This window comes from Equus asinus, chromosome 5 (genome assembly GCF_041296235.1).
Source record: "Equus asinus isolate D_3611 breed Donkey chromosome 5, EquAss-T2T_v2, whole genome shotgun sequence".
Lineage (NCBI taxonomy): Eukaryota > Metazoa > Chordata > Mammalia > Perissodactyla > Equidae > Equus > Equus asinus.
Window position 1 is genome coordinate 109,299,876 of NC_091794.1, and position 27,952 is coordinate 109,327,827.

General features: G+C 46.1%; 2 protein-coding genes across 3 annotated transcripts in view; both read left to right on the plus strand.

Annotated features, from left to right (window-relative positions):
• The first annotated feature begins 45 nt into the window (after nucleotides 1–45).
• NOL9 (nucleolar protein 9) lies at nucleotides 46–21,295 on the plus strand. Of its 2 annotated transcripts, XM_070511219.1 has the most exons (13): nucleotides 64–469; nucleotides 1,196–1,415; nucleotides 1,788–1,915; nucleotides 4,239–4,445; nucleotides 4,848–4,983; nucleotides 5,103–5,199; nucleotides 5,760–5,857; nucleotides 11,890–12,051; nucleotides 12,253–12,550; nucleotides 12,952–13,063; nucleotides 14,807–14,984; nucleotides 16,533–16,666; nucleotides 17,380–21,295. In XM_070511219.1, the coding sequence occupies exons 1-13, from the start codon at nucleotides 86–88 to the stop codon at nucleotides 17,527–17,529; spliced, it is 2,304 nt and encodes a 767-aa protein (XP_070367320.1). In that variant the 5' UTR covers nucleotides 64–85; the 3' UTR covers nucleotides 17,530–21,295. The 2 variants fall into 2 exon arrangements, with proteins under 2 accessions (XP_044625510.2, XP_070367320.1); XM_044769575.2 differs by lacking the exon at nucleotides 4,239–4,445 and having other exon boundaries at nucleotides 46–469.
• A 1,230-nt stretch (nucleotides 21,296–22,525) lies between these two features.
• Nucleotides 22,526–27,952, plus strand: part of PLEKHG5 (pleckstrin homology and RhoGEF domain containing G5) — a 47,410-nt gene continuing 41,983 nt past the window's right edge. The window contains exon 1 of the mRNA XM_070511227.1: nucleotides 22,526–22,672. Coding sequence (XP_070367328.1) covers nucleotides 22,606–22,672 — 67 coding nt within the window. The 5' untranslated portion in view covers nucleotides 22,526–22,605. The remainder of the gene's footprint in view (nucleotides 22,673–27,952) is intronic.

A 27,952-nucleotide genomic window follows, 5' to 3' on the forward strand; every position in this document is an offset into this window, starting at 1 on the left:
CGCTCCCTTTTGGCCGCTCGACGGGCCGCGGGGCGGAGCGACGGGATCTCGCGAGATTCTCGCGCGACAGGCGCCGGCGACCAGCATGGCGGACTCGCCGCTGCTCTCCAGGCAGGGTCCCTCCCGCTCCACGTGGCTGCGAGCCCGCAAGGCACGGCCCCAGCTCATTCTCAGCCGCCGGCCCCGCCGCCGGCTCGGGGCCCTGCGCTGGTGCGGCCGAAGGCGTCTGCGGCGGCGGCTGCTGCAGACCCAGGCGGCCGGCGCGGACTGGCGGGAGGGCGGCTGCCTGGCGTCGCGCGCAGCGGCGGCCCGGAGGCCCAAGACCGCCGCCCCCAGCCCGGCCTCCAGCCCGACCCCCAGCCCGGCCCCGGCAGCTGACCCCGTCTCGAGTTACCTCGCGACTCTCCCCATCCCGCCGGTGCGACCGGCCGGCCCGGGCCGCGCGCTGGTGCTGCTGCCGCTCGAGCAGGTGGGTGGTATGGGGCCCGGTGGGCAAAGGGAGGTGCAGGCTAGGGGGAGACCGTGGTCCCTTCTGCCGGTTCTCTGGTCGCAAGTTGGGCGCATTCCTCGTGTCGGGGATGCTGAGCCGAGGATAACAAGGACCCTGCTGAGGGGATTTCTAGGCCTTCAGAGCTGAAAGGTCCTTTAGTAGTAATAACATTAAGTCTCGTTTACTGGGGGCTTAGAAATGTCAGGTTGTAAGTGTTTTAGGTTTACGAACCCGTTTAATACTGCCAGCGTCTGTGGCGTCTATACCGTCGTTGCTGTGAATGTTTACAGATGAAGAAACTGAGATATAGCTTAGGTCAGGCAGAGCTGGGATTCAAACCCAGGCAGCCTGGTTGCACGGCTCCTGCTCTTCACTCGGACTGGGAGGTCCCCCTCCAATGCAGGAGGCGAGTGAAAACCAGGGATAGGAGAGACTTGGGAAGGACAGGGAGCCCTGAGAACAGCAGAGCCCAGGTCATGGGACCCGCCTGTTCTTCATGTGTCAGTGTTCTGTCTCTGTGGCTGTCATGCAATAGATCCTAGGTTAAAAACATCAATCACCTGATGGTCACCTAGTACAATGTATTCTGTTAGTTAGAAACCAGCTATCTTTTCGTAACTGAGTAGTGATTAAGATTTTAGAAAATTTCAGTCATTAGTAACAGAATCTGTAACATTCTCTCTTTCTTTTTTCTCTCCCTTCTAGGGTTTTACGTTTAGCGGGATCTGTCGTGTGACCTGCCTCTATGGCCAGGTGCAGGTGTTCGGTTTCACCATCAGCCAAGGCCAGCCTGCCCAAGATGTCTTCTCTACCTATACCCACACTCGCCTGGCTATCACTGCAGTTCATTACTCAGTGTCTGAGAAAAACAAGAAAGAGATGAAAAGGGAAGCCCGAACTTTGCTCAAACCTCATCTTAACAAGGGTAATGAAAAGAACTGGGTAACTGACCGAGAGCTCACTCTAATAAGGCTTATAATTTTTAGATGCTTACTACAACGTAGACGTTGCACACTTTACTATGTTTGTTTAAACACACACAAGATTGAAACTACTGTTTTCACCATTTTACAGATGAGAAAAGTTGCCCAGGGCCACACAGCTAGTGTGTAGCAAACCTGGATTCATTTCTCCATCCTGGTGTGTTCCTGTTATGCAGTATGGCCTCCTGAAAAAGGCTCTCAAACATAATTCCTACTCTCAAAAAGTTTGCAACTTAGCCGAGGAGATGGTAGTCCTAAAGGGCATAGAATTTAATGGAGTTGTTATTTCTAAGGTAGTTTATTTTTCTTTACAGATGACAGATGTTGGTTGATGAAGAATTTTTCTCCTCTGTGTTCCATTGTGATGCTAGAACATCTGAAAACCTCCACTGTAAACTTCATAATCAGCCATCCAGGTTTATCTTACGTTTTTGTACAAGAGGTAGAACCAGTTTTCATTCAGAGTTTTGCTAATCACTTTCACCAAAATAGTCTTATCAAATGATTATGTAGGATCCTCCCTTGGGAGATCAGTCTGTCTGTCATGTTGTGCTGTAGGTCTTACAGATGTAACGTGTGTACAGTAAAAAATAGCATAGAAAGATAAAGCATGAAAAAGTCTCTTCTCCTCCCCTTAGTTTCATTCCCCAGTGAAAGCTGTCATTTCATATTGTGGTTAGTTAAATGCCTTTTGGCATTTTTAAATGATTATATCTTGATTTACTTAACATGAGACAGTATAAATTTTCTTTAAGCTGTGAATGAGTAATTTCGGTGTATTTACAGTTTTTCCTCTCTCTTTTGCACCTTCAAATTTTTGCTGGCCATCTTATTAATTTCCTAAAGCCAAGGTCTATTACCATAATTGTCTCCCATGAGCCATAAATTGAGTCTAATCTGCAGGATTATTGGACAAACTAGATGTGAGGTGTGAGGAACAATCAAGGAATAACAATCAAGAGAACTTCTACTTGTCTCTGGCCCTATCCTGGGCATTTCCTCCAGGTATTCTGAATGAACTGCTCCCAAGGCCAACGCCTCCACGCGGAATAACAAGGCTTTTTGGCTTAACCACCTTGGTGCATGGACTTGCTATTAACTGAGATGAGGGCACTGTAGGAGGAGCCGAGTTAGATACATTAACTCTGAGATGTCTGTTACACATTCAGTTGGAGATCTCAAGTGGGCAGTTGAATATGTGAGTCTGGAGTTCAGAGAAGAAGTTAGAAATGTAAATTTGGGATCTTTCAGCAGAAAAGGGTTCCAAAGGCTGCATGAGATAATAACACCAAGGGAGTTGATACAGATAGAGGTGAAAACGTTCAAGGACTGAGCCCCCGGCACTCGCGTGAAGTGGGCTAGATGAGGGACTGGCAGAGACGGAAGAGTGACGGTTGACGTTAGAGGAAGACCGGTGAGTGTGGTCAGCCCGTCCTTAAAGGACATGGAAGTAAACAGCTGTGTCAGATGCTCCTGGGGCTGAGATGAGGCCTAGAAAGGAACTCTGGAAGTAGGAGCGTGGTCTGGGTGAGAGTCGTGTCAGTCGACTGCCAAGGAGGATGGCCTGACTGGAGTGGCGTCAGGAGCCTGGGAAGAAGGAGCACAAGGGCTTTTGTGGAGTTTAGCTGTAAAGGAAAGGAAAGAAATGACACAGTAGTTGGAGGACTAAGTGTGGTCAGAGAGTTTTGTTTTTTGTTAAGATGGCTAAAAAAACAGCATGTTTGAACACAGCAGGTGGGAATGATCCAGAGGAGAGAGCCCTGATGCAGTAGAGAGAGGTGAGGACAGCTCCAAGTGTGTGAGTGAGTTGACCTCGAGGGAGGGCTTCTGGTTCTGGTCTCCGCGTGGAGGCGTTGGCCTTGGGAGCAGTTCATTCAGGATACCTGGAGGAAATGCCCAGGATAGGGCCAGAGACAAGTAGAAGTTCTCTTGATTGTTTCCTGTTACTCTGAGAAATGGATCACGGTCGTCACTGAGGGGGGCGTAGGTAGTAGGTAGGTGTTGGAGGTTTGAAGTGAGAGGAAAAGAAATGAAATGAGGGTGGGACAATGAATGAACTATTGTGGTTACCTAAGTTTAATCTAGTGCAGAATCTAGTAACTAGATCAGGGCTGTAGAGAAGGAAATGGAAATCCCATGTTACCAAACCGTTAGTAGTTAAAAGTGAATGTTGCAAATGCAGTGATCAGACACACTTGTTTTTTTTTTTTAAGGAAGATCAGCCCTGAGCTAACTACTGCCAATCCTCCTCTTTTTGCTGAGGAAGACTGGCCCTGAGCTAACATCCATGCCCATCTTCCTCTACTTTATATGTGGGAGGCCTGCCACAGCATGGCTTTTGCCAAGCGGTGCCGTGTCCGCACCCGGGATCTGAACTGGTGAATCCTGGACCGCCCAGAAGCGGAACGTGCGAACTTAACCACTGTGCCACTGGCTGGCCCCTCATGTTTTTTTTTCTGGGACTTAACCACTACTGTTTATATTCCTTTTGCTCTTTCTTGGATAACTTCCCTTGCCCTACTTATATGTAATACATTCTGGATTTTTATATAAGGCAGAGAGTAAACTTTAGATCATCTCATTTTATAAGATATTTTGCCCTCAGTGATTGATAGCTGAGCAGAGTGTAGACTTGTAGGTTCAGAGAAGTTTTCCTGAAAACCTCGAAGGCCTTGCTCCGTTGTTGTCTAGAATCCAGAGCAGCTGATAGGAAATTTCACACCAGGCTGACTCTTGTTCCTTTTATGATGTCTTTATCTTCCGAGTTGATGAATTGCACGAGGATGCGTTCGTGGGTGGGTCTCTTCCTGGAGCCTCTTGGACACTGTGGCCTCACTCCATCTGAGCCCCATCTGCTTCAGCCAGGATCGAGCTCTTACATTCCTTGGGTTGCTTTCCTGTGGTTTCCTGGTACTTCAGTTAGAACGCAGTGGGACTTGCTAGAACTGTCTTCTACATCTTTTCAGCTGCCTGTGTGTATTTTTTGTCTTTTTGCTTTATGTTTTGGAGATTGTCTTGATTTTATTCTAAATCACCAACCTATTCTACAGCTGTGGTCTGCTATTGAATTTTTCTTTTGGTAATCACTTCTAAATTTCACACATTAAATTTACATGCATTTTTTTTCTGGAGTCTCCTGCAGAGGTGGTATCAGCTTGGATGTAAGAGTAAGCTATGAAAACAGAGCCACGGATAACTTTAGGAGTAGAGTTGACAGGAGTTACTGAAGGGTTGGATTTGGGAAGTGAGAGAAAGGGAGGGATCAAATTTAACTTTTGTAGCTCACAGCTGTATGAGTCTTATTAATTTAGAACTGAATAAAAAAAGGTACATTTGTTTTCACCTTTTCTTAAAGTTTAAATTGTTAATTTCAGAGTCCGACTTTCCAGATTAACTCTGAATATTTCGCCTTGAGGTCTGTTGGCATTAAAAGAGAGAAAAAGAAAAACGGCCTTCGTTTAACTGAGAGTGCCCTTTCAGCCATGGAAGAGTTAGTCAGCGTTTCTTGTGGTGAGTGACATTGATAAATTCCAGCGTTTATCTGCCAAAGCCTCAGAGGATGACTGTTTATGATCAGAGTCCTAAAGAAGATGGCTAATTCTACGGGTCAATGTTTGTTTCACCTCCAGAAGAAGTAGATGGCTGCCCTATCATTCTGGTTTGTGGAGCTCAGGACGTTGGAAAATCAACATTTAATAGATCCCTGATCAACCAGTTGTTAAATAGGTAAGAGTATTTTTATTCCAGTTTTGACATATTGCTAGATTTTTGACATGAAGTTGTGTTTTTGATTTATGAATCCGATGCAAATGCATCTTGACTTCTAAGTAGAGATTATGTACAACTCTTATATATACAGCTTTATATCTACAGCTATCTTATATATACGGGTTATATACAGCTGCTCGGCTGAGTGGTGCCCTTCTCTGTCATGCTGTGTTTTGGAGTCAGGTGACGATGCTCTCGGGGTGTACTGACTGCCTATCTGTGAGCTTTTGAGAGGAGTCACTTGGTTTGTCCAAATCCAGAGATTCAGATTAGGGGTAAATTCTGTTACACTTTAAAGATAAAATTTTAAGAAAGACAGAGTTGTATCCGTATTATGAACGGGCACTGTGGCCATGCCTGTATCACATTTTCTCTTTACGTTGTTCTTTTTATATTGGTCATCATCTTTGGAGCATTCCCCCTAATTAGGCCTGTGGATCTCATAAAATCTTGAAGATCTGGTTTATTCTTTTGATATAGTAAAGCTGGTTAAGACTTTCTTTCTGTTAAATTTTCAGTATTTCCTGCGTTGACTATTTGGAATGTGATCTGGGACAGACGGAATTTACTCCTCCGGGTTGTATTTCTTTACTTAATATTACAGAACCAGTTCTAGGTACGTGATATACATTTCTTAAATGTCTTGGTTTTGTAAAACACAGTGAATGCTTATTAAAAACTCAAAGAATATAAAAGTATAAGATATAAAAAGTGAACATCTGCCTACCGAACTCATGGTCTTCCCATAGCTTCCTCAAGCCTCCAAAAAACCCCAAACTGCTACTTCTCCAGGGTTCTGTTTTAGTAAATGGAACTACTATCCATTTTGTTTTATGTAAATAAGAAACATCTTCCTCTACTATTAACGTCTTCTATAACCCTATACAATGCTCTAAACCAGGAAATTAACATTGATTTAATACTATTAACAGTCTATAGATTTTATTCAGAATTCACCAGTCTTCCTACTAGTGTCCTTTCTCTGGTTCAGAATCTCATATTGCTTTTTTTTTAATGGTGAAATTTGCATAACATGATATTTAACCATTCATATGTGTACATTCAGTGGCATTAAGAACATTCGAATAGTGTGTGTAACTATCACCACTGTCAATATCAATTTGGGATGTTTTTCATCATCCCAAACTGAAATGCTGTACCCCTTAAACAGTAACTCCCCCTTCCCACTCTCCCTCCAGACCCTTGTAACTGCTGTTTACTACTTTCTGTCTCTGTGAATTTGCCTGTTCTAGGTACTTCATATAAGTGAAATCATACAGTATTTGTAATTCCACATCTAGCTTTTTTCACTAAGCGTAATAGTTTTTAGGTCTGTCCATATTCTAGCATATATCGAAATTTAGTTACTTTTTACGGCTGAAGATTATTCCATGGTATGTATATATCACATTTTGTTTATCCATTCAGCTGTTGACGGACACCTGGATTGTTTCCACCTTTGAGGTGTTGTGAATAGGGCTGCTGTGAACATTGCTATACAAGTCTCTGTTCAAGACCCTGCTTTCAGTTCTTTGGGATATATACCTAGGAGTGGAGTTGCTGGGTCATGTGGTAGTTCTATGTTTAACTTTTTGAGAAACTGCCAAACTGTTTTTCACAGTAGCTGCACCATTTTACATTCCTATCAGCAATGCTCAATTGTTCTAATTTCGCCACATCTTCACCACTACTTATTGGGGGGGTTTTTTGTTGTTGTTGTTGTTTTTGAGGAAGATTAGCCCTGAGTTAACAACTGCGGCCAATCCTCCTCTTTTTCCTGGGGGAGACTGGCCCTGAGCTAACATCTGTGCCCATCTTCCTCTACTTTATATGTGGGACGCCTACCACAGCATGGCTTGATGAGCGGTGCCATGTCTGCACCTGGGATCCAAACCGGCAAACCCCGGGCCGCCAAAGTGGGTCATGCCCACTTAATTCTGCTGTGCCACTAGGCCGGCCCCTGCTTATTGTTTTGAGTATAGCCATCCTGTTAGATGCGAAGTGATAGCTCATTTTGATTTTGGTTTCCATTAATGATGATGAGCATCTTTTCATGTGTTTATTAGCCATTTGTATATCTTCTTTGGAGAAATGTCTATTCGAGTCCTTTGCCTATTTTTGAGTTGGGTTGTTTTGTTGAGTTTTAGGAGTTTTTTGTATATTCTGAATGTTAATCCCTTATGAGATATGTGATTTGCAAATATTTTCTCCCATTCTATAGATTATTGTTCCATTTTCTTGATAGTATCCTTTGATGCACAAAAGTTCTTAATTTTTATGAAGCCCAGTTTATCTATTTTTTCTTTTGTTGCCTGTGCTTTTGATGTCATATCCATGTAGTTGCCATCAAATCCATTGTCACAGAGATTTTCTGTAATGTTTTCTTCTAAGAGTTTTATAAGTTTTAGCTCTTACATGTAGGTCTTTGATTCATTTTGAGTTAATTTTTGTATATGATATAAGGAGAGGGTCCAACTTTATTCTTTTGCATATGGATATCCAGTTTTCCAGCCAGCCCTGGGGGTCTAGTGGTTAAGATTCAGCGTTCTCACTGCTGCAGCCCGGGGTTGTTTGCTTGTCAGGGAACCACACCAGCTGTCTGTCAGTTGTCATACTGTGGTGGCTGCATGTTGCTGGGATGCTGAAAGCTATGGCACTGGGATTTCAAAAGCTAGCAGTCACCCATGGTGGACAGTTTCAGTGGAGCTGCCAGACCAGACAGACTAAGAAGAAGGACCTGGCCACCCACATCTGAAAAAATTGACCATGAAAACCCTGTGAATAGCAGTGGAGCACTGTGGGATATATGTAGGAAGGGGAGAGGACGGCACAAAAAGACTGGACAGCGTTCCGCTTTGCCGTGTGCAGTGTTGCCTGGAGTCAGAATCGACTCAATGACGCTACCAACAATAAATCCAGTTTTCAAATCACTATTTGTTGAGAAGACTGTCCTTTCCTCGGGGAGTGGTCTTGGCACACTTATCAAAAATCGTTTGACCATATATTGTATTCTATTCTATTCCATTGATCTGTGTATCTGTCCTTAAGCAATTACCATACTCTTTTAATTTCTGTAGCTTATAGTAAGTTGAAAGTTGGGAAATTTGAGTCCTCCAACTTTATTCTTTTTCAAGATTGTTTTGGCCTTTGGGGACCCCCTTGCAATTCCATGTGAATCTGAGGATTGGCTTTTCCATTTCTTTGAAAAAGGCTGTTAGAATTTTGATAGGGATTGTGTTGAATCTGTAGATTGCTTTGGGTAGTACTGACATCTTAACAATGTCAAGTCTTCCTAGCCATGAACAAGGGATGTCTCTCCATTTTTTCAGGTTGTCTTTAATTTCTTTCAGCAATATTTTGTGGTTTTCAGCATATAAGTATTTCACGTCCTTGGTTAGATTTATTCCTAAAGAGGCCGGCCCGGTGGTGTAGTGGTTAAGTTCGCGCACTCTGCTTTGGTGGCCTGAGTTTTGCCAGTTCGGATCCTGGGTGCAGACCTACATATCGCTCATCCAGCCATGTTGTGGTGGCATCCCACACAGAAGAACTAGAAGGACCTATGACTAGGATATACAACTATGTACTGGTGCTTTGGGGAGGGAAAAATAAAAAGAGGAAGATTGTCAACAGATGTTAGCTCAGGGCCAATCTTCCTCACCAAAAAAAAGCAGAAAGAAAAAAAGATTTATTCCTAAAGATTTAATTCTTTTAGCTGTTGTAAGTGGAGCTGCTTTCCTACTTTCCTTTCAGATTGTTCATTGCTGGTTTATAGACATACTGATTTTTGCCTGTTGAAGTTGTGACCTGCAATTTGCTGAATTCCCTTATTAGCTCTAGTAGCTGTCTTGTGAATTCTTTGGGATTTTCTATGTATAAGATCATGTCATCTGTGAATTCCTTTGCAGTTTGGATGCCTTTTATTTCTTTTTTGTCTAATAGCTCTGGCTAGAACCTCTAGCACAATGTTGAATAGAAGGAAACATCCTTTTCTTGTTCTTGATCTTAAGAGGGAATGCATCCAGTCTTTCGCCATTAAGTATGATGTGAGTTGTGGGTTTTTCATAGTTTCCCTTTGTCAGGTTGAAGAAGTTGCCTTCTGTTCCTAGTTTGTTGAATGCTTTTATCATGAAAGGATGTTGGATTTTGTCAAATACTTTTGCTTTGTCTGTCGAGATAATCGTGTGATTGTTCATTTGACTTTTGTTTTCCCAAGGAAGATTCACCTAGAGCTAATATCTGTCGCCAATCTTCCTCTTTTTGCTAGAGGAAGATTCACCCTGAGCTAACATCTGTTGCCAGTCTTCCTCTGTTTCGTATGTGGATCACCACCACAGCATGGCCACTGACAATTGGTGTAGACCCGTGCCCAGGAACTGACCCTGGGCTGCTGACGTGGAGCACGCCACACTTAACCATTAGGCCACTGGGCTGAGCCCTAGTTGACTTTTTTTTTTTTAAAGATTTAATTTTTCCTTTTTCTCCCCAAAGGCCCCCGGTACACAGTTGTGTATTTTTAGTTGTGGGTCCTTCTAGTTGTGACATGTGGGATGCCTCCTCAGCATGGCCTCATGAGCAGTGCCGTGTCCGCGCCCAGGATTCCAACCGGCGAAACCCTGGGGCGCCGAAGCAGAGTGCGTGAACTTAACTACTCGGCCTCGGGGCTGACCCCTAGTTAACTTTTAAAAGAAGCAGATGGTATCATATTAGGTTGCTAGATATGTTAGAGATTTAACAGACTTTTTGTCAATAAGAATTCTTAAAACATTTACAGTATTTTAACAAGTGTATCAAAAATAGTTGTTTAGGCATAGCTCTTTGGCTGGATTCATTGTTCCTCTTTTTTTTTCTTTTACATTTTCTCTAGTCCATTTGATTTTCTTTTCCTTTTTTACCCCGTAGCGTTTCAGTAGGTTTTTCTTTCTTTTTTTTTTTTTTTTGAGGAAGATTAGCCCTGAGCTAACACCTGCTGCCAATCCTCTTTTTGCTGAGGAAGACTGGCCCTGAGCCAACATCCATGCCCATCTTCCTCTGTTTTTTATATGTGGGACGCCTACCACAGCATGGCTTGCCAAGTGGTGCCATGTTCACACCTGGGATTGAACCAGCGAACCCGGGGCTGCCGACGCAGAATGTGCGCACTTAACTGCTGCGCCACTGGGCTGGCTCCTCCGTAGATGTTTCTGAAAACAAGGGCACTCTGTTACATATGTACATACATATGTAACACAACCACCAAAATCAGGATAGTAACATTGCTACAGTACCGTTACTCCAGTTTTGTCCATTGTCCCAGTCATTTGTATAGACCCAGGGTATACTTGTAAATCTTTAATCTCCTTCAATCTGGAACAGATTTTCTTATCTTTTATGACCTTGACAGCATTGAAGAGTGCATTTGTGGAATGTCCCTCATGATTAGATTTAGAAGTGATGCTGTGTGCTCAGTGCATCGTATCAACGTGCTGTCACTGGTCCTGTCACCAGGATGTTGGCTTTGCTCGCTTGGTTAAGGTAGTGTTTGCCAGGGTTTTTCCTTCCAACTATAACTAGACGTGCTATTTTCTTCTGGGGTGTCGTTGCTTCCAGGTGCCCTCAGTGGACACATCCCCTCCGGGGACAGGTATAAGGAATATATGTATGTTTAAACCCACACTTGCCATATATGTGTGTACATATGTGTATTTGTATGCATATGCACACACTCAGACATCTATATCTCTTTGTAAATCTTTTCTGGTTTTTAAGAGCCATGGATTTGCACCAATTGTTCCAATTCCAAACTGACACCCAGGGTTCACTCTAGTTAGTCTTCCTTCTTTTCTGTTTATAAGGTCCTTCTCTGATGTAAGAACCCTGGCTACAGTTATTCTCGGTATGTTTACATGTTTGCTCAGTCCCTTTGTATTCGTTCACTCCCTCCACTGTGCAGCCCCTCTCTCACCTGTGGGCTGTCCCGGTTAGCCTTGCATCAGCCACGTTGACCAAGGCCTTTGCCCTGCTCACTGTGTTGCCACATGGTCCTATTCACCTGCCTGCCGACCAGGGGAGACTGGAAGTGGCTTAAGCTGGACAGACTGGTGGTGTGATTAGGGAGTGTCAGCTCTGGAGCTGGGACACCTGAGTTCAAGCCCAGCTGATAACCTAGCTGTGTTACTTTGGTCAAGTTAGTCTCTTTCTCAATTTTCTTGTCTGTAAAAATGGGGATGATAATAGTGCCTGACTCATACTGTTTTTATGAAAATTAGAGGCTGTATGTTACGTACCCAGGGCATAGTAAGTGCTGTATTCCAACAGAGGATTGCTGTTGTTATTAGAATGTAAGCCTCTGCAAGGATGGGGTTGTTTATCTTGTTCACAGATGTGTCCTAAGTATTTAGAAGAATGCCCAGCACGTGGCAGGTGCTCAGTGAGTGTTTGCTGAATGAATGGCTATATTAGGACATAATTGGGGTTACTGTTCATGTAAAAGTGAGCATGTTTTGGATTAAGTTAGAAGCTTAGATTTCCGGAAATGGGAGTACAGCTATTCCTCATGGTAGGTTGGTCTCAGATTTTCTAAGGATCTTTGTCAGTGATGATGGCGGAAGCAAAACCCTTGCCACCTTTCAAGTAGTTGTGGATTGATTACTCTCGTCTTTATCTTCTTAGGGCCACCTTTCACCCACCAGAGGACACCGCAGAAAATGGTGTATTATGGGAAAATTTCCTGTAAAAACAACTGTGAGAATTATATTGAGATGGTAAAGTACGTGTTCAGCTCCTACAAGAGAGAGTCTCCTCTTATCATCAACACAATGGGCTGGGTGTCAGGTAAGCCGTGGAGGCAGGAAGGGACAGGCAGTGTGAATTAGCTTTTGGCTTTCAAACGTTAGTGCTGAAGCCCTGTTTTTAGGAGGGTCTTCTTATTGCTCATTTCTGTGTCTAAGAGTAAGTCTGTAAGCACAGTTTCTCGTTGGAATGTGGTGGTGTTTTTTGGTGCACTGACTGCTAATGTCATCTCCTTCTTCACAGACAACGGGCTTTTGCTTCTCATTGATCTGATCCGATTACTGTCTCCCAGCCACGTCGTTCAGTTCAGTTCTGGCCGAAGTAAATACATGCCAAACCTCACCCCTGACTACGTCGATGACATGGATGGCTTGTACACAAAAAGCAAGTCCAAAATCAGAAACAGAGGTTTTCACCTGCCAGAATTTACAGAGAATTTGGACTTTGTTGACGAGGAGAAGGAGAGTCCAGTTGTGTTTACTGGACATAAATTGATGTGTGTTCAGTCAGACTTTACATTTCGAAAAACTCCAAGAAATAGGTAAATAGACCATCATGGCTGGAGAATTAAGTTTTCTTCAGTTTAACAAGGCCTTCTGTCCTGAATTCCTTAAAATGAATAAGTCCTGAGAAAGTTTTCAAATCTCTGTCACAGTTATATATTTACGGAGAACCAGTTATTTTCTGAACTGTTACTTTCCCAATAGAAATATCCAGAAGTGGCCTCCAGTTCTGGTTGCCAGGAGCTTTCGCTTGAAGGAGAGTCTTTCTGCCTCCTGTTTTCCCACTGGGTTTGTGGAAGGGCGGAGTCTGCAGATCTTAAGGTGGAAACAAGCTCTGTGTAAAAATAACCCACGTAATGACAGACGTCCTATGTTCCTGAGTGGGAGGTAGACCTGTAGAGTTAAATTGCTACTTACCTCGTTCTGATCTGCTTTTCAGAGACTCGCATAACAAAGTTCTTCGGGATTTGGCGGTGTTAGGTTACCTTGGCCAGCTGCAGCCCCCGGTGCCAAAACCACTTTCTCCCTTACATAGCCTGACACCCTACCAGGTAACCTGAACGTGTAGGGGACTGTCTTTGTTCGTTTCACAAGTGCTTCTGTAACTTCCTTCGTGCCACGCGCTCTTCTCATCACTTTATAACTCCTCACTCGTTGGACCCTCAGAGTAACTCTGAGGGGTAGGGTCTGTAACTAGCCCCGTTTACGGACTGGAGGCTGAGTGATCCAGCGGAAGCGGCAGGACTGGCGTCAGACCCAGGCAGCCAGCTCCAGAGCTCATGCTCTGAACCACTGTGCTGGGCACAACTCTGGTTCCATGCTGGCTAAGAATGGTGTACCCAAAGGTGGCTCTGGGATTAGACCCAGGCAGTCTAGCTCCAGCACTTCGGCTGACTAGCCGTGTGCGACTGAGTTTCTCATCTGTAGGACAGAGGCAGTCCAGACCTTGTGGAATGGTTGTGTGGACTCAGCGAGTGTTCACAGTGGTGTCTGGCACCCGGAGAGCTCTCTTAAAGTGTTTCATGTTATTGTCAAAAGTAGATTCTAGCACCAGAGTATTTGCATCTTGGGATCAAAGTTCTTAAGAATTATTTTGGGAAGAAACCACCATAATATTAGAATTCTGGATGATGAAAGAGTAAAATAGCAACAGGTAGCATTTCTTAAACGTTTACTCTGTGCTGTGCTCTGTTCTAAGCTCTACTCATAGTGGCCCTGTTATTATCCCTGTTTTACAGATGATAGAGCCGAGGCTGGGCACGCTGAGTTAGCTTGCCCAAAGTGGTACAGTAGAAGTTTGGGCTGGAACTGGAGCCCAGGCAGCCTGACTCTAGAGCCCTGAGTGTCCACCCTCTGCTGTGTGGTCTCTCCAGTGTTGAGCACGTTCTCTGTGCCAGGCGCTCTGCAAAGCACGTTATGTGGGATGGCCCAGTGACTTCGTGGCAGCTCTGTGAGGGAGATGCTGTTATCTCCCTGTTTACAGCTTAGAAAACTGGGCACAGTCAGGTGGAGACACTGGCCTGAAGTCACACAGGCAGGAGCAGTGGCTTGGATGGTGAGGACATGTCTCCCAAGCCTGATGGTGAGGTTGACTCCAGGCTTCTGAGTCATCTCCGCTGGGGCCTCTGAGGCAGCTTGTTTAGTGGAGTTTGGTTGATTTACTCCAATTTACTCACTTGGAGATGCCCTATAACTGAACTCACAACTTATCTGCCAGAAGTTAAAACTGCCTTTTATTTCAAATTTACTTTCGAAATCTAAATAATAGGTATAACAAAATACTTTTCAACTTTAAAAGTTTAGAATTACTGAAAGTTACATGTTAAAGGTAGTTATTTATCTTCCCGCAGGAATGCGATCCACTTTCCTGAACTCGGTCTGTTGCGTTAGGGAACGAGGGGAGGCCTTTTCTCACTGGATGGATTTTCACTTTCTTACATTAAGAAACCTCTCAGTGAATGGGATTTTCGCAGTCTCCCTCAGCTTTGTTTAGGATGTCTCTAAACCTGCGTCTTACGTGTCTCTTCAAACAAGAAAGCTCCAGGCATTCGGTTTAGTTTTCTAGGAAGTGTTGCTGGTATACAGAAGCTTTGCGTCCATTTCTTAGGTTCTCTGTGTTAAAGCAGTGAAACATGAACCACACAAGTGCTGGTTGGTGTTTCTGTTCAGTTTAGTTACTTTTTGGAAGGCAGTTTGGTGGACATAACTTTATGTAGCTGGCTAGTCAACTTGTGAAAATTGAAAGTAGTCTTTCAAGTAGAATTAATAGAGAGAGATGCAAATTTATTTTCCAGGTCCCCTTCAATGCAGTTGCACTCCGGATTATTCACGCTGATGTCGCTCCTACCCATATATTGTATGCTGTGAATGCCAGCTGGGTTGGTCTTTGCAAGATCCTGGATGATGTCAGAGGTTATGCAAATGGACCCATCCTACTTGCCCAGACTCCAATCTGTGATTGCTTGGGATTCGGTGAGTCTTGAGAATAAAACATGTCTATAAACCTACTGAAATTGATCCACTTCTTCAACTGTAGATGGCTAGTCTTGACCTTGTAACTGTGTCTAGCCTGGAGTGGTCGGAGAACATCCCTGTCTTGTATACAGTGGGCCTCAGAAGACAAGGAGGAAGCAGTCCTTTCTCTGCTTTTCCTCCCAGCTCCTCTGAATCTAGGATTCCTAAGGGCCTGGTCACAGCTGCCTTCTCACTTGACATGTTTTCTCTAGGCCATTTACCCCCTGATGGGGCTCTGAATCCATCTTCAGGGTGACTTCCCATAGGACCTCTCCAGCCCAACCATCCGTCTGAGTTCAAAGCCCATGTTACCAGTGCACTTCTCTTGATGTCTCCCTGGCCTCTAAGACTTAGGTCCAAAACCAGGGTCCTGATGGGTCCATCCACCCCCCCCCCGATGTTCTCCCCGAATCTCCTCCTCCGACCCAGTGCCATCTCCTGTTCCCGGGCCTATGAATGCTCCTTCAGAGAGTCACTCTGGTGTTCGGGCCAGACCCCTGAGTCCTCATTGGCACCCCCTCACCTTCATTCACCACATCCAACCCACTAGCAGGTCTGGTAGCTTCTGTTTTCAAAATATGTTGGAGTCCTCCATCTCATCTCCATGCCAGTCTGAGCCAGCAGCATTTCTGCAGTAGACTACCAGAAAAGCTTCTTGACTGGACTCCCCAGAGTCAGGAGTGATCTGAGCACAAACATGATTATGTCACGTCCTGGCACTTCCATCACACAGGTCCAGAGGCCTCTCAGTGCCCATCTGGTTTGGGTTCCTGCCTCTTTTGCCAAGCCTACCACACGATTGTTCCTCTGGTTCCCTGAGGTCAATAAATGCCAGTGTATATTTCTGAAAGGGTGCTGGACCTACGTAACCTAAAATTAGCAAAATTCTTAAATAATTAAATGCACGTTTCTGATTTATAGAAGACTGACACTTCATAGAGACCATAAGGAAGGAATTGGTGGTGGGGACAGATCGAGTCATCTTTGTGTTCCCCACTAGTGGGTTTTCTCCTGGCCTGTGCAGCCTCAGCTCAGACATTCGAGGACTTTGGCATGTAGACCTCTGTGGTTCCTCACAGCTGAATGAGGAGAAGTATACCAAGAGTCTTCACAGTCAAATATGCCATCTCTTGGCACTTTGTATTTTCAAAGCAGGACACAGTTGAAATTAAAACTCATATTTTTTTTTTTTTTAAGATTTTATTTTTTTCCTTTTCTCCCCAAAGCCCCCGAGTACATAGTTGTGTATTCTTTGTTGTGGGTCCTTCTAGTTGTGGCATGTGGGACCCTGCCTCAACGTGGTTTGATGAGCAGTGCCATGTCCGCGCCCAGGATTTGAACCAACGAAACACTGGGCCAACTGCAGTGGAGCGCGCGAACTTAACCACTTGGCCACGGGCCAGCCCCTAAAACTCGTGTTTTAAAAGCCCTTCTTCAATTTTGAGTGGTGGGGAGATCTGATATCTCCCAACAAGGATGATTTTGTGTGTTCTGTGTGTCTTCAAGGAATCTGTAGGGGGATCGACATGGAGAAGAGGCTTTACCACATCCTCACTCCTGTGCCCCCGGAAGAGCTAAGAAATGTGAATTGTCTGCTGGTTGGAGCCGTTTCTGTTCCTCAGTGTGTCTTCAAGAGCCAGGTGAGTACTGCTCCCAGGGACTGCCCTGGAGGTAGCTGGCCGTGTCCTCAGTAGAGAGAGTGAGGACCTGAAGTTGGGGTGAGAGTCACGAGAACAGGTTATTGTTTGGAAAATGGTTTGTTGTAGAGGCTGGATGAGGCAAGAGGAGTGGCAGAGTGGCCTCAAAGGCCACTCCCATGAATTGCTATCACTCGTGGTCAAGAGCCCTGTAGCGGAGCCCTTATCCCAGGAGTAAGTTGTAGGAGAAGAGAGCAGGGAGGAGGGCAGAGGTGGCCGCCCCAGGATTACCCCTTCCTGAGGACAGTCTTCAGGTGCGCCCATGGGAAGGTCATGTTGGCCAAGGGCATCCATGTGGCCTCATTGCCAAACTGCAGGGCCTCTGAGTGGCCTGGGGAGGCAGTGGGTGTTCCTACCTTTCTTGCTCGTTTTACTTCTTTGAGAGAGAAACACACACCCACACCCACCTGTTCTCGTGCTGTTCCATGTGTTTGTTGAGTTGAATTGGACAGGAGGGAGGCGGTCACCTTTGTAACTGGGCCAGTTGCTTTAGTGGGGCCCCTTGAGGGAAGGGAACCAAGTGTCTTAAGGGTGAGAGGACCTTACTCAGACTCGCCCTTAATAACACTGTCTTCTGGGGAAGAAATAAAATGCTGCAGACTCTCCTGGCTGGATTTGGAGTGTGTCCATGCATTCTCTTTGTGTTTCCATTTCAGCGTGGGCTCGAAGGGACGATACCTTACATCACAACAGATTATAATTTTAAACTTCCTGGAGCATCAGAGAAAATTGGAGCAAGAGAAACTGAGAAAGCAGATGAAGAGAAACTACCCCCCAGACCTAGACGCTGTCGGAAAACAAACTGATACTGATGTTTTTGATAGGGAAGGAAACTTTCTACTGGAAAGCTTGACTGTCTCCAGCTTGACCTCAGCAATCTGATGGGGTTTTGTGGTCGTTAACGGCGCGCTTACCTAGCAAATGGTGTTTCCTGTATAGCTCGTGAATGTGTTTAGAGTAAATTTAAGTCTCTTAAAGCTACATGGCCCAGAGTTTTGCCCTAGGCTTCTGTATGGTTAACCATACTTGCTGTCTGTTTTATTTTCTGAGGGATAAAGCAGCAGAGAGAGTTTGTCCACCATTAAGACAGAGAGAATACGATCAATTCCTCAGAAAGTTCTTCAAGGACCTGGTTGTTGGAAATCTGGATAAAAACATGGAAACTGGGGCCCAAAAAATGTACCCAGGAGGAAGGAAGGCTGGCCAGCAGGATCACAAGTATAAGAGGATGTGGAGACGGACTCTGTCCTCACCTTGGTCTTCGCCCAGTGACGGTGGACAGGCGCAGGAGACCACAACAGTGGGGTCCACCTGCAGGGTGGCCACAGCCCCGGTGGTCTTTCTCATCCCTGCTCATTTGATGCTGTCCAAGTTCTGTCCTATTCACGTGGGTCCAGTATTAAAAGATTGTGCTTAATCTGTTCAATGTAATCAAGGTTTAATAGATAAAAGTTTGGACTGAAGAACCCCTCATTTATTTTTTTTTAATCAGATGGTTTTATGCTGAAAAAATTGTTCTCAAATCCAGGAAGCCTCTCCTAGGGCCTCTTTAAAGCTAGATTTGTCCTAATTGATGTCTCCTCTGAGATTGAAGATACACGGTGGGCAGAGCTGGAAACTAGGCTGTTTGGAAGAAGCACTAGCAGAGCAACTCCTGTGAGGAACCGTGTTCTTGCCTTTGGGTGGCTGGACCTGAACTTGTACACATGGAGAACTCTGTGCATCTAAAACTTTCTCTAAGGGTACAGGAGGCTGGTGATGATACCATCTCCCAGAAGCCTTTGGGAAAATCGATGGAAGTCCATTCTTGGTTTTCTCTCTGGTGGTCACAATTTTTTTTTTTTTTTTGAGGAAGATTAGCCTTGAGCTAACTGCTGCCAATCCTCCTCTTTTTGCTGAGGAAGACTGGCCCTGAGCTAACATCTGTGCCCATCTTCCTCTACTTTATATGTGGGACGCCTAGCACAGCATGGCGTGCCAAGTGGTGCTGTGTCCGCATCTGGGATCTGAACCAGTGAACCCCAGGCCACCAAAGCAGAACGTGCGAACTTAACAGCTGCGCCACTGGGCCAGCCCCAGTGGTCAGGATTCTTTATCCTTCAAGGTTGGAAGTGGTTTTGGTAAAGGTTGATGAGGCTGGGTCAGATCATTTCTGTGTTTAAGACAGTAAGACACTGAGGCAGTATTTCAAACTGGTATTGTGAATTCCAGCTTCCTAGCAGATCATCTTGAAGAACACTTACTAGGATGTGTGGGTTTTAATATTTATATTCCTTTAAATCATTGATTATCATTGTCTTATTTACTCCTGTGCCCCCTTGGTGTCTCATAGACCCACAGACTTACAAATGCGCACAGGATCCCTTATTACCCTCCAGGATTAGTCTTGATACCCTAGAGACCATTTAACGTCTAACTTCTTAGTTGCCTCTTATTTATATCTAAATTTAGCTTGTATGTGTTTTTGTTTTTTTTTTTAAAGATTTTATTTTTTCCTTTTTCTCCCCAAAGCCCCCCGGTACATAGTTGTATATTCTTCGTTGTGGGTCCTTCTAGTTGTGGCATGTGGGACGCTGCCTCAGCGTGGTCTGATGAGCAGTGCCATGTCCGCGCCCAGGATTTGAACCAACGAAACACTGGGCCGCCTGCAGCGGAGCGCGCGAACTTAACCACTCGGCCACGGGGCCAGCCCCTGTATGTGTTTTTTTATCTTGGCCTTGCAAAGAATTTTGACAGACAATCTGCCACCATCAACTTTTTGCCTCCTTCCCCAGTTCCTTGTATCTTTACAGTAATACTCACTCCAGGTCATCAGCAGCAGGTCTTCAGAAGAAGGGCATTCGTGCCCAGTCATTGCATTTTCCTTACTCCAGGCTTACCTTTAGCCTAATTTCCTGCTGGCCTTCAAGGATGCCCTGTCTGCAGTCCCCATTGGTAAAAAAAAAAGAAAACATCGCCACTAGAGGGAGCCACCAGCCATTGGTCAGATGGCCACACTGGAGCTTGCCTTGGCTGAGGAGCCTGTGTGGGACTTTGTGGGGGGATTCAGAGATGCTGCAGACGTGGCTCTGTGGCCTGCTCCGCGCTGTGCCTGGCTGAGTGGCAGAAGCCCCCTCCACCTTGGGTGTCTGTCTGTCGGTGTCAACTGCTTGGGCTTTGTCGTTTCCAGTCAGCTATGGTTCAGAGTGGGCAGTAAGGAATTCTGCATTGGAGTTATGCCTTACAGAGACTCTCAGTCATTTTTGTATGTGATTTCCAAAGTACACGTGCTTCCTTTAAAGCAATGTATGACAGAAGGTGAAAACCTTTGGTCGCAATTTTGTATTCTTTAATGTCAGTTCTTTTATAGAGGTGCATTTGTAGGAAGCTAGTATGAGAATTAATGAGAAGACTCTCAAATCCTAGGGATCATTTTATTTTGTAAACAAAGGCAGGTCTGTCATTCCCATGTCCTCCATTAAGGCCTTGGGGGCAGGAATCGGCGTACATTCTGAGACCCCAGTGTAGAAACTGAAGATTTGAGAAAAGGGAGAAGGGATAGTTGCGCTGGCCCCTCAGGTACCTTGGATTATGGTTTTCGGGAAATCAAAATCTGGAAGTGGCCTGCAGGAGAGGATGGTAGATGGCGAGCCAAGAGCTGCCCCCCTCTGCTGGGACCGCTTTGACTGGCAGTTACCCTGTTGGACACTGGGGTATCTGCCGACAGGCGGTGTGAGGACAGGCAACGTGGGTACGGCGTTCCTTTGGTTGTACCAGGTGGCAATTTTGTAAAACATTTGTGACCATTTTTTTTCTTAGATAAGGATATGGCAGTATCATGATTAAGGCAGCAGGCTTTGATGTTAGAGCTCTGGGTTCAGATCCTGCCAGGGGAGAGATGTAACCTGAGCCTGTTCCCTTCCTGAAGATGCGACCATCGCTCTTCCCTCCTGCGTGTGGGGACCTGTGTGAGGAGCACGTGAGGCATGTCTGTAGGAGGCGGACCAGTACCTCAGTGCACGCCCATCTCTGGTTAGATTGTAAACTGCGAGAAGGCAAGGACCAAGATTGTCTTCCTCACAGCCACATTGGGATGAAGCAGAAACGAAGTGTTTGAATGAACCATCTTGCCTGGCCTGCCTTCAGGCAGGTTTGCCTGAAACCTGTTCTTGCCACTGAGCGTCCTGTTAAAGAGCTCCAGGGAAGTGGCTCCACCGCCTCCACTCATTCCATTCCTGGGAGTTTTTCCATAAACCTCCCACCTACTGCTTTTAGAATTGTATGAACGGTTCGCACAGGTAGACAATGACCCTCAGGTCCACCACCGTGTAGGTAATCACCAGTGACGCTGTGATGCTGTCTCTGGTGTTTTTCTGAAGTGGACGTGTGTGTGGTTTTTTACAAAATTAGTGTCCTACCATATGTATGTGGGTTTTTTTACCTTTTTTTTTTAATTTTCGGATGTACATCGTATTTCGAATTCTGTGTACGTTACATCATGTTCACCACCTGAAAACTAATATGTATGTTTTTCCATCCAGGTCTTTCCACTTAACATATGAACTTCTATATCATTAAATATTTTTAAGAACATGAATTTGTATAGTTTCATTATGTATATAGATCATTTTATTCTAGGAAATTATTTAAATGCTTAGGAGAAATGATGGCAAAAACTTTGGGGAAAATAAATCATTGGAAGGGGTAGTGAAATCTGAGTGCCACAGCAGGAGGAAGGGGAAACCCCAGCAAATGACCTGTGCCTTTTTCCATTTCAGTACTGAATGCAGTGGGAGTATTTTAAGTTTTCTCTATGGGCCCAAGTATGTAAGTTAAGAGAGGGTGCTATATCCTTTGTGAACTGTGTCTGAGAGTGTATTAGAAGGAAGAAGAATTTTGCTCCCAGAAGAGTTCAAATTAAAAACAAAAGCCTGAGGTCTCTGGCCTGTAACTGCCTCTCAGCAGGCGAGAGCTCGGCTCCTCCGTCTTCGCTCTCCCAGGGTTGGGCCTGGCAGAGAGACCCAGACTTCAGCCGAGCCTGAACGGTGGCTAAAATAAATATGGGGGCCGTCTGTGCTGTCATGGGGAAGGAGCCACGTGATGCTCGGGGCCTCTGCAGAAAGGCTTTGCCAGGAAAAGGGGCAGACGGTGGGCTGGGGGCAGCCTGAAAGGGGCCACACTTGTAGTTGAGGGGCAGCAGGTCCAATCTGGAAATGCCAGGAGCTGAGTAAGCAAAGTTGGGAGTCAGCAAACAGCTGAGCCGGCAGACAATGTGTTGTGCTGGGAAGCTGAGGGTTGCTATGGCTCCTGGCCTTGATGCTGCTGTGGGGCTCGGCAGACTGTGGCTTGGGTTTTTCTAATGCTTTGGAACTTGCTGGCCTCCAGACTGCATGTCTCACTGAATGTCTGCGGGGCAGGGAGAAGCCACCAAACTTTCAGGCCTTCCTTGCCAAGGAGTCCAGCAGGGGCCTGCTGGCTGTTGGGATCGCAGAGATAAGGGTCTTCCAGGCGTTGCTTTCCAGGAAGGGAAAGAAGGCACCCGCCAAGGGAGCCAGCAGTGTGAGAAATCTGTTCCAGCGAGCGAATGGGTACTTGGGAATGGAAAATCCAAGGGGAGAAAACCACCAGCAAGGAAGCAGTGCGAACCACGGGCACGCGGTCTGTATGTGAAGATCTGCAGCGCCCAGGGGGCCTTCGTCGGAGGGAAACAGATTGGCAGAGCTGAGAGCTCCGTGGTGTTCTGCACAGATTCTGCTGGAGAAATTGAGATTGGGGCTGAGTCTGGGAGAAGACCTTCAGGGTTGGGACTGCGGCTGGGCAGAGAGGCACAGAGAGCTGTGGGTGTGATCAGAGAGGCATGTGGCTCGAAGGCCAAGCAAGGTGCCACCCCCTAGAGGTCAAGCATGAATTCAGTCCTGACAAAATACGGGTCCCCACCTCGCAGCTGGCTCAGCCTCCGGCCAGGAACTGGTGAGTGTATTTTCTTCCTCTTTTGTCCAGAAAGGAGACTTGGCAACACAGAACAAGAAGAGGGGACTGTAGGTTTTGGAGGGACCACCGAGACCCCACTCTTGCTAAATTAGTCTCGACCCTTTAAGAGCCCCTCCTGCAGGCTGGGCCCATTTTGTCCTCATTAATTGGTGAGTTAATGAATTGAGAGCCTGGAAGGCAAGGGTCGCCCAGCCGAGTGAGTGTTAAGTATCAGCTCTGATTTATGGGTGCAGACAATGTCCTGTCTTCTGAGAAGGCAGAGGACAGAGGCCTTCTATTTCAGCCATCCAAACCCTGAAAGACGACAGAGCAAGATCCCCTGGGTAAGCCCTGCTCCAGTGGCTGACTTGACTAGATGCGGCAGGAGGGAGCTGGACGGGCTTGTGGTAGAAGCTTACTCAGCTTCCTCTTCTGTGAGATGGGAGGTGGGTTGGGAAAAGTGCCCCAAGACCCTTCAAACTGTCACATTTTGTGCATTAAAGTTGTGTCCCCGTTGCTAGGATGGTCTGGAACATCTTCCCAACCTTGCCTTTTTAGCTTTCTCAAGAAGGACCATGAAATTCCTCCTAAACCATCTATATATTTTTTTTCTGCTTTTTCCCCCCAAACCCCCCCAGTACATAGTTGCATATTTTAGTTGTGGGTCCTTCTAGTTGTGGCATGTGGGACACTGCCTCAGCGTGGCCTGATGAGTGGTGCCATGTCTGCACCCAGGATCTGAACTGGTGAAACCCTGGGCCACCAAAGCGGAGCGCGGGAACTTAACCACTCGGCCAGGGGGCCGGCCCCAACCATCTATATTTTTAGGTTCACTTTTGATATATGCTATGACACACCTTGGGACTGGGGGATCAGAAATGGTGTACATGGAATCAAATGGCCTTCCAGCACCCCAGAGTTGCAGTCCTGGCCTGGGAAATGCCCAACTCCTGGCCAGAGAGGCATTGCCTGGGGACGTGTTGGCCACCGACTTCTCTGTGCTCAAATAAGAGACCCCGTTCTGACCTTTGTCTCCCGACCCGTGGCTGGCCCAAGTCAGATTTATGAAGCAGACGGTCCTGGTGCTAGACAATTCCTCCTAGCACCCACGCAGGCCCCTCATCGCAGGGGCACCCCCTTCCCAGGAAGGAGGCTGCGCTGCTGACTTCTTCCTCTGGCTCACCCCTACAAGTAAAACTTACCTATCATGGCTGGGCTCTCTGCTGGGAGTGGTCAGAGAAAAAAGGAATGTGCACCATCCACCCTAGCAGGTCTATCGCATTGATACGTGAGCCCCCAGTGTCTGATGTCCTGTCAGTTCAAGGTCCATCAATGCTTACTCACCAAAGGGGAGGTTGTTTCCAGGTGTAGGTGAAATGCGGGTGTGCCTTTCAGAGTGTACCCCAAATCATACCTGCCACAGGAATGGCAGAGAATGGTCACCTATTCTGGTTCAGCATGCCCTTGAGTGTGTCTTTAAACCCTTTATTATTTTTTTCTTTTTTTGACATTAAAAGGACAACTGCTTATCGTTTCGCCTTATTTCCAAGTTTTAGAGCTTAACAAGCTTGAATGTGTCCTAGTTACTCATTTAATCACTTAACAAATATTGCTTGAGCACTTACTGTCAGACGTTGTGCTGGGGGCTGGGTAGATGATGGGGAACAAGATAGAAGCCTATCCTTCTAGAATCTTACTGACTAGTGAGTGATAAGGACATGTAAACAGGAAATTGAGAAGTAGTTTGATGTGTGTTAAAATACAGCAATTGTGGGAAAATGAGTCCGTACATAGGAGAGATTCCTTTTATAGCACCGCTCTTAGGGATTTTCTAAAGAAGTGGCACCACCTAAAGGATACACTGAAGCCGGTTGGGAAAGGAGAGTGGAGGAGGAGCCGGGTATAGGGGCTGAAAGGCCATTTCAGGAAAAGAGAATAAAAGGAGCTGGAAAGGGTCATTTGTGCATGATGATTGGGACGTACCGTGGGGTGACTGAGGGATGGACAGGTGTGGCGGGTGTTGTAGGGAGGTGGGGGGCTGTAAAGAGACAGTGCAGAGGTCAGTCACGGAGAGGGTGGTAGAGGGTCTTACAGAATTCAGATTTCATCCTTGGGGCAATGAGAATTTTTTTTTTTTTTTTTTGAGGAAGATTAGCCCCGTGCTAACTGCCAATCCTCCTCTTTTTGCTGAGGAAGACTGGCCCTGAGCTAACATCCATGCCCATCTTCCTCTACTTTATACATGGGACGCCTACCACAGCATGATGTGCCAAGCGGTGCCACATCGGTACCCGGGATCCAAACTGGCGAACACCGGGCCGTGGAGAAGTGGATCATGCGAACTTAACCGCTGCACCACTGGGCCAGCACCGGGGCACTGAGAACTTAAGCATTTTTAGCAGAGTAGACAACATGATCTGACTTGCATTTTAGGAAAATCCTTTTTGGTAGCAGTTTAGAGAGTGGATTCGGGAAGAGTGAGGAAGGGAGTGTGGCAAATGAGCCAAAGAATCAGGAGGGTATTGCAATAATTCAGGTGAAAGATGGTAGTCTAGTCCTTTAAATTAGAGTATAAATAAATAAAAATATATGTACATACGCACACACGTATGTCCACTTTTCTCCTTATACAAGTAAGACATTTTCATTATAAAATTTTCAAATGGTACATAAATAACGAAGATATAAGTCCTCACTTTCTATTCAGTTGTATTTGAGGTCTTTTCTACGAATATACACACACGTGCAGATCCCTACATATGTGGGTGTATGTAAAAGTTAATGAAATGTTGGAAGTATGTATTTTGCAATTGCTTTTTTCCAATTGAAACTATACTTTAGACATTTAAAAAATACCAATGCATAAAAACCTACTTCATTCTTTTTAATGGCTTCATATATATGGTTATACCTCATGCTTACATTGGCCCTCTGTGAGTGGACATTTGGGGTGGTTTCCAGTTTTACACTCTTGTAAATGACACCGTAGTGAACATCCTTATACCTCTGTCTCTCTGCCCTCGGGAAGAGTATCTTTAGAATAAATTCCTGGAAGTGGAATTGCTGGGTTGAAGGGCGTGAGAGTTTTGCATTTTAATAGTTATTTCCAGGTTGTCATCCAGAAAGCCACTTACTGTCCCGTCAGTGGAGTACTGGAGCACAATGCGTGCACTCTCTCTGTCTGGTCGTGAGCCTGCCCCTGATATATCAGGGTGGGTGGCTGGGCAGGTGTCCCCTTACGTGGTCCCCAGGCACTTCTCCTCCTTGTCCACTCCCATTACTGAAGTGCTGTGGCTCTTGGCCGGGGTGCGGGTGCATCTGCGGGCTCTGACATCATGCCTCTAGGACGTCCACGGGTGGAGGGCAGAGAGGGCCCTCCACACATAATCCTCTTGTCTTTCTCCTTAGTCTTCCCTTCTAAGGACCCCCTTAGGTAGTAAGTGTTTAACACATCCATTACAGAGGCAACTGACCTGTGTTGAATCACAGCTCTTCTACTCACCAGTTGTAAGGAGGGGACCTTAGGCAAATCACAAGCCGTCTGAGCTTCAATTTCATTATGTTCAGTGGAGATAATAGTGTCTGGCATGCAAGCTTACTGTGGGATCAGATGAGGTGATGTTTGAGTCTGTGTCTGATAATTCCAGTATCTCCAGTTTTTGTGGGTCTCTTTCTGTTGTCATTGTTGCTGTTGGTTTTCAACCATGGGATCTTATTTACCTGTGTGCCTAGTTATCTCTAACTGCATGTTGGATGTTGTAGTTTAAAAATTATTTGCAGGAAAAATTTGAGGCCTAGGATGATAAAGGATTCCCATTGCTTCTGTCATATGCCTGGAAACACTACCGGTCTAGGCTGACCTTAATCCAAATTCAAGTCGCAGCTTCCCTGGACCTTGAGCTCTTTCCCCCAGCCCAAAAGCCATTCAAAGTGAAACCCAGTTTTCCAACTCTTTCTTCAGAACACCTGAGGACAAAACCATCTGAATTTACCTCCCTAGATCCACCTCGTCTGTGTTTTGTCTGGTTTGATGTTTTTAAGTAAGAAACTGTCTTTTCATCCAGCGTTTTCAGTTGTCCCACGTGGGAAGGTTGGTCTGGTTTGCGTGGTCCGCCTCTGAGGGAGGCAGAGTGCCCACTGGAGGATCTCAATGTTCAAGGCATTTAGCACATTGTCTTTTTGTAGCTGCTGTCGTCTGCTAAACTCTGGTGTGTGTTGAAAGCACAAGAAATTAAAGTTTGTTAGATTCATAATGATGCAGGACAGAGGCTTTCTGTAGCCAACTCAGAGCCACGGCGAGGACAGGAAGTCCCCTGTACCCTGCTAGGATCCCTCCATGTTCCGAAGCTCCTCCCATTTCACCCATGATTACTTCTGCGATAACAGCCTTTTAACATCTAAGTCAGATCACGTTCCTCCTCTTTAAAAAGCTCCAGCGACTCCCGTCTCACTCAGAATAAGAGGCAAAGTCCTCACAGCCCTTATGGGACCTGACGGCCTGTCATCTCTCTGACTATCTCCTCCCCCTTGTTTACCCTGCTCCAACCACACTGACCTCCTCGAGGCTCCCTCATTAGGGTGACCAACTCGTCCGAGTTTTAAAACTGAAAGTCCTCTCAGTTCAGGGGGGGCAAACGGGAAGAGTAGGTCACCTTAGCCCGAGCAAAGATATGTGCCCACCTCAGGGCCTTTGCATTTGCTGTTTTCTCAGCCTGAGATGCTCCTCCCCAGATACCTGCAGGGCTAGCTCCCTCACATCGTTCCAGTCTCTGCTCAAAATCACCTTCCTCGGAGAGGGAGTCTTTAAAGTAATCTCTGTGTGCCTGTGTGGGAGCCTGTGCAGGAGGCTCTCAAGCACCAGCATCCACTAGAAAGCCAAGACAGGCTAAGACCCCACAGCTGCCCTGCCTAGAAACTGCCCCTGCATCCTAGGCTAGGGGAAAAGCAGGGGACGTGGCCTCTGTGGGCCAACAGGGAGACAAGACCTGTCCCAGGTTTCTAACCATCGGGATCGGTGTTCCAACAATGGGCTGGATATTTTGAAATCCCAGCTGTCCTGGATGTCTGGCCGGTCTTTTCTGTGGTTGGGAGCCTGGCCCAGAAGCCTTTGTTCCTTGAACAGACTTGGCCCTCGAGAGGGCCCAGCCTTTCAGTCTGTCTGGCCAGGTTTAAAAGTCTGCCCTGGCCAGCGGCCGGCAGTGAAACTGGAATGTGGCCATCCTGCCACGGCCACAGACAGCCCTAGGGATGCAGGCCTTCATTTCCTCCTCGCCCCCCACC

What these genes read in the sequence shown, in the direction of transcription:
- NOL9 (XM_070511219.1), top strand. Translation starts at nt 86, where the DNA reads ATGGCGGACTCGCCGCTGCTCTCCAGGCAGGGTCCCTCCCGCTCCACG. An exon ending in GTTAGTCAGCGTTTCTTGTG is followed by an intron (nt 4,984 to 5,102) that starts GTGAGTGACATT and finishes TTTCACCTCCAG; the next exon opens with AAGAAGTAGATGGCTGCCCT. An exon ending in TATTACAGAACCAGTTCTAG is followed by an intron (nt 5,858 to 11,889) that starts GTACGTGATATA and finishes TTATCTTCTTAG; the next exon opens with GGCCACCTTTCACCCACCAG.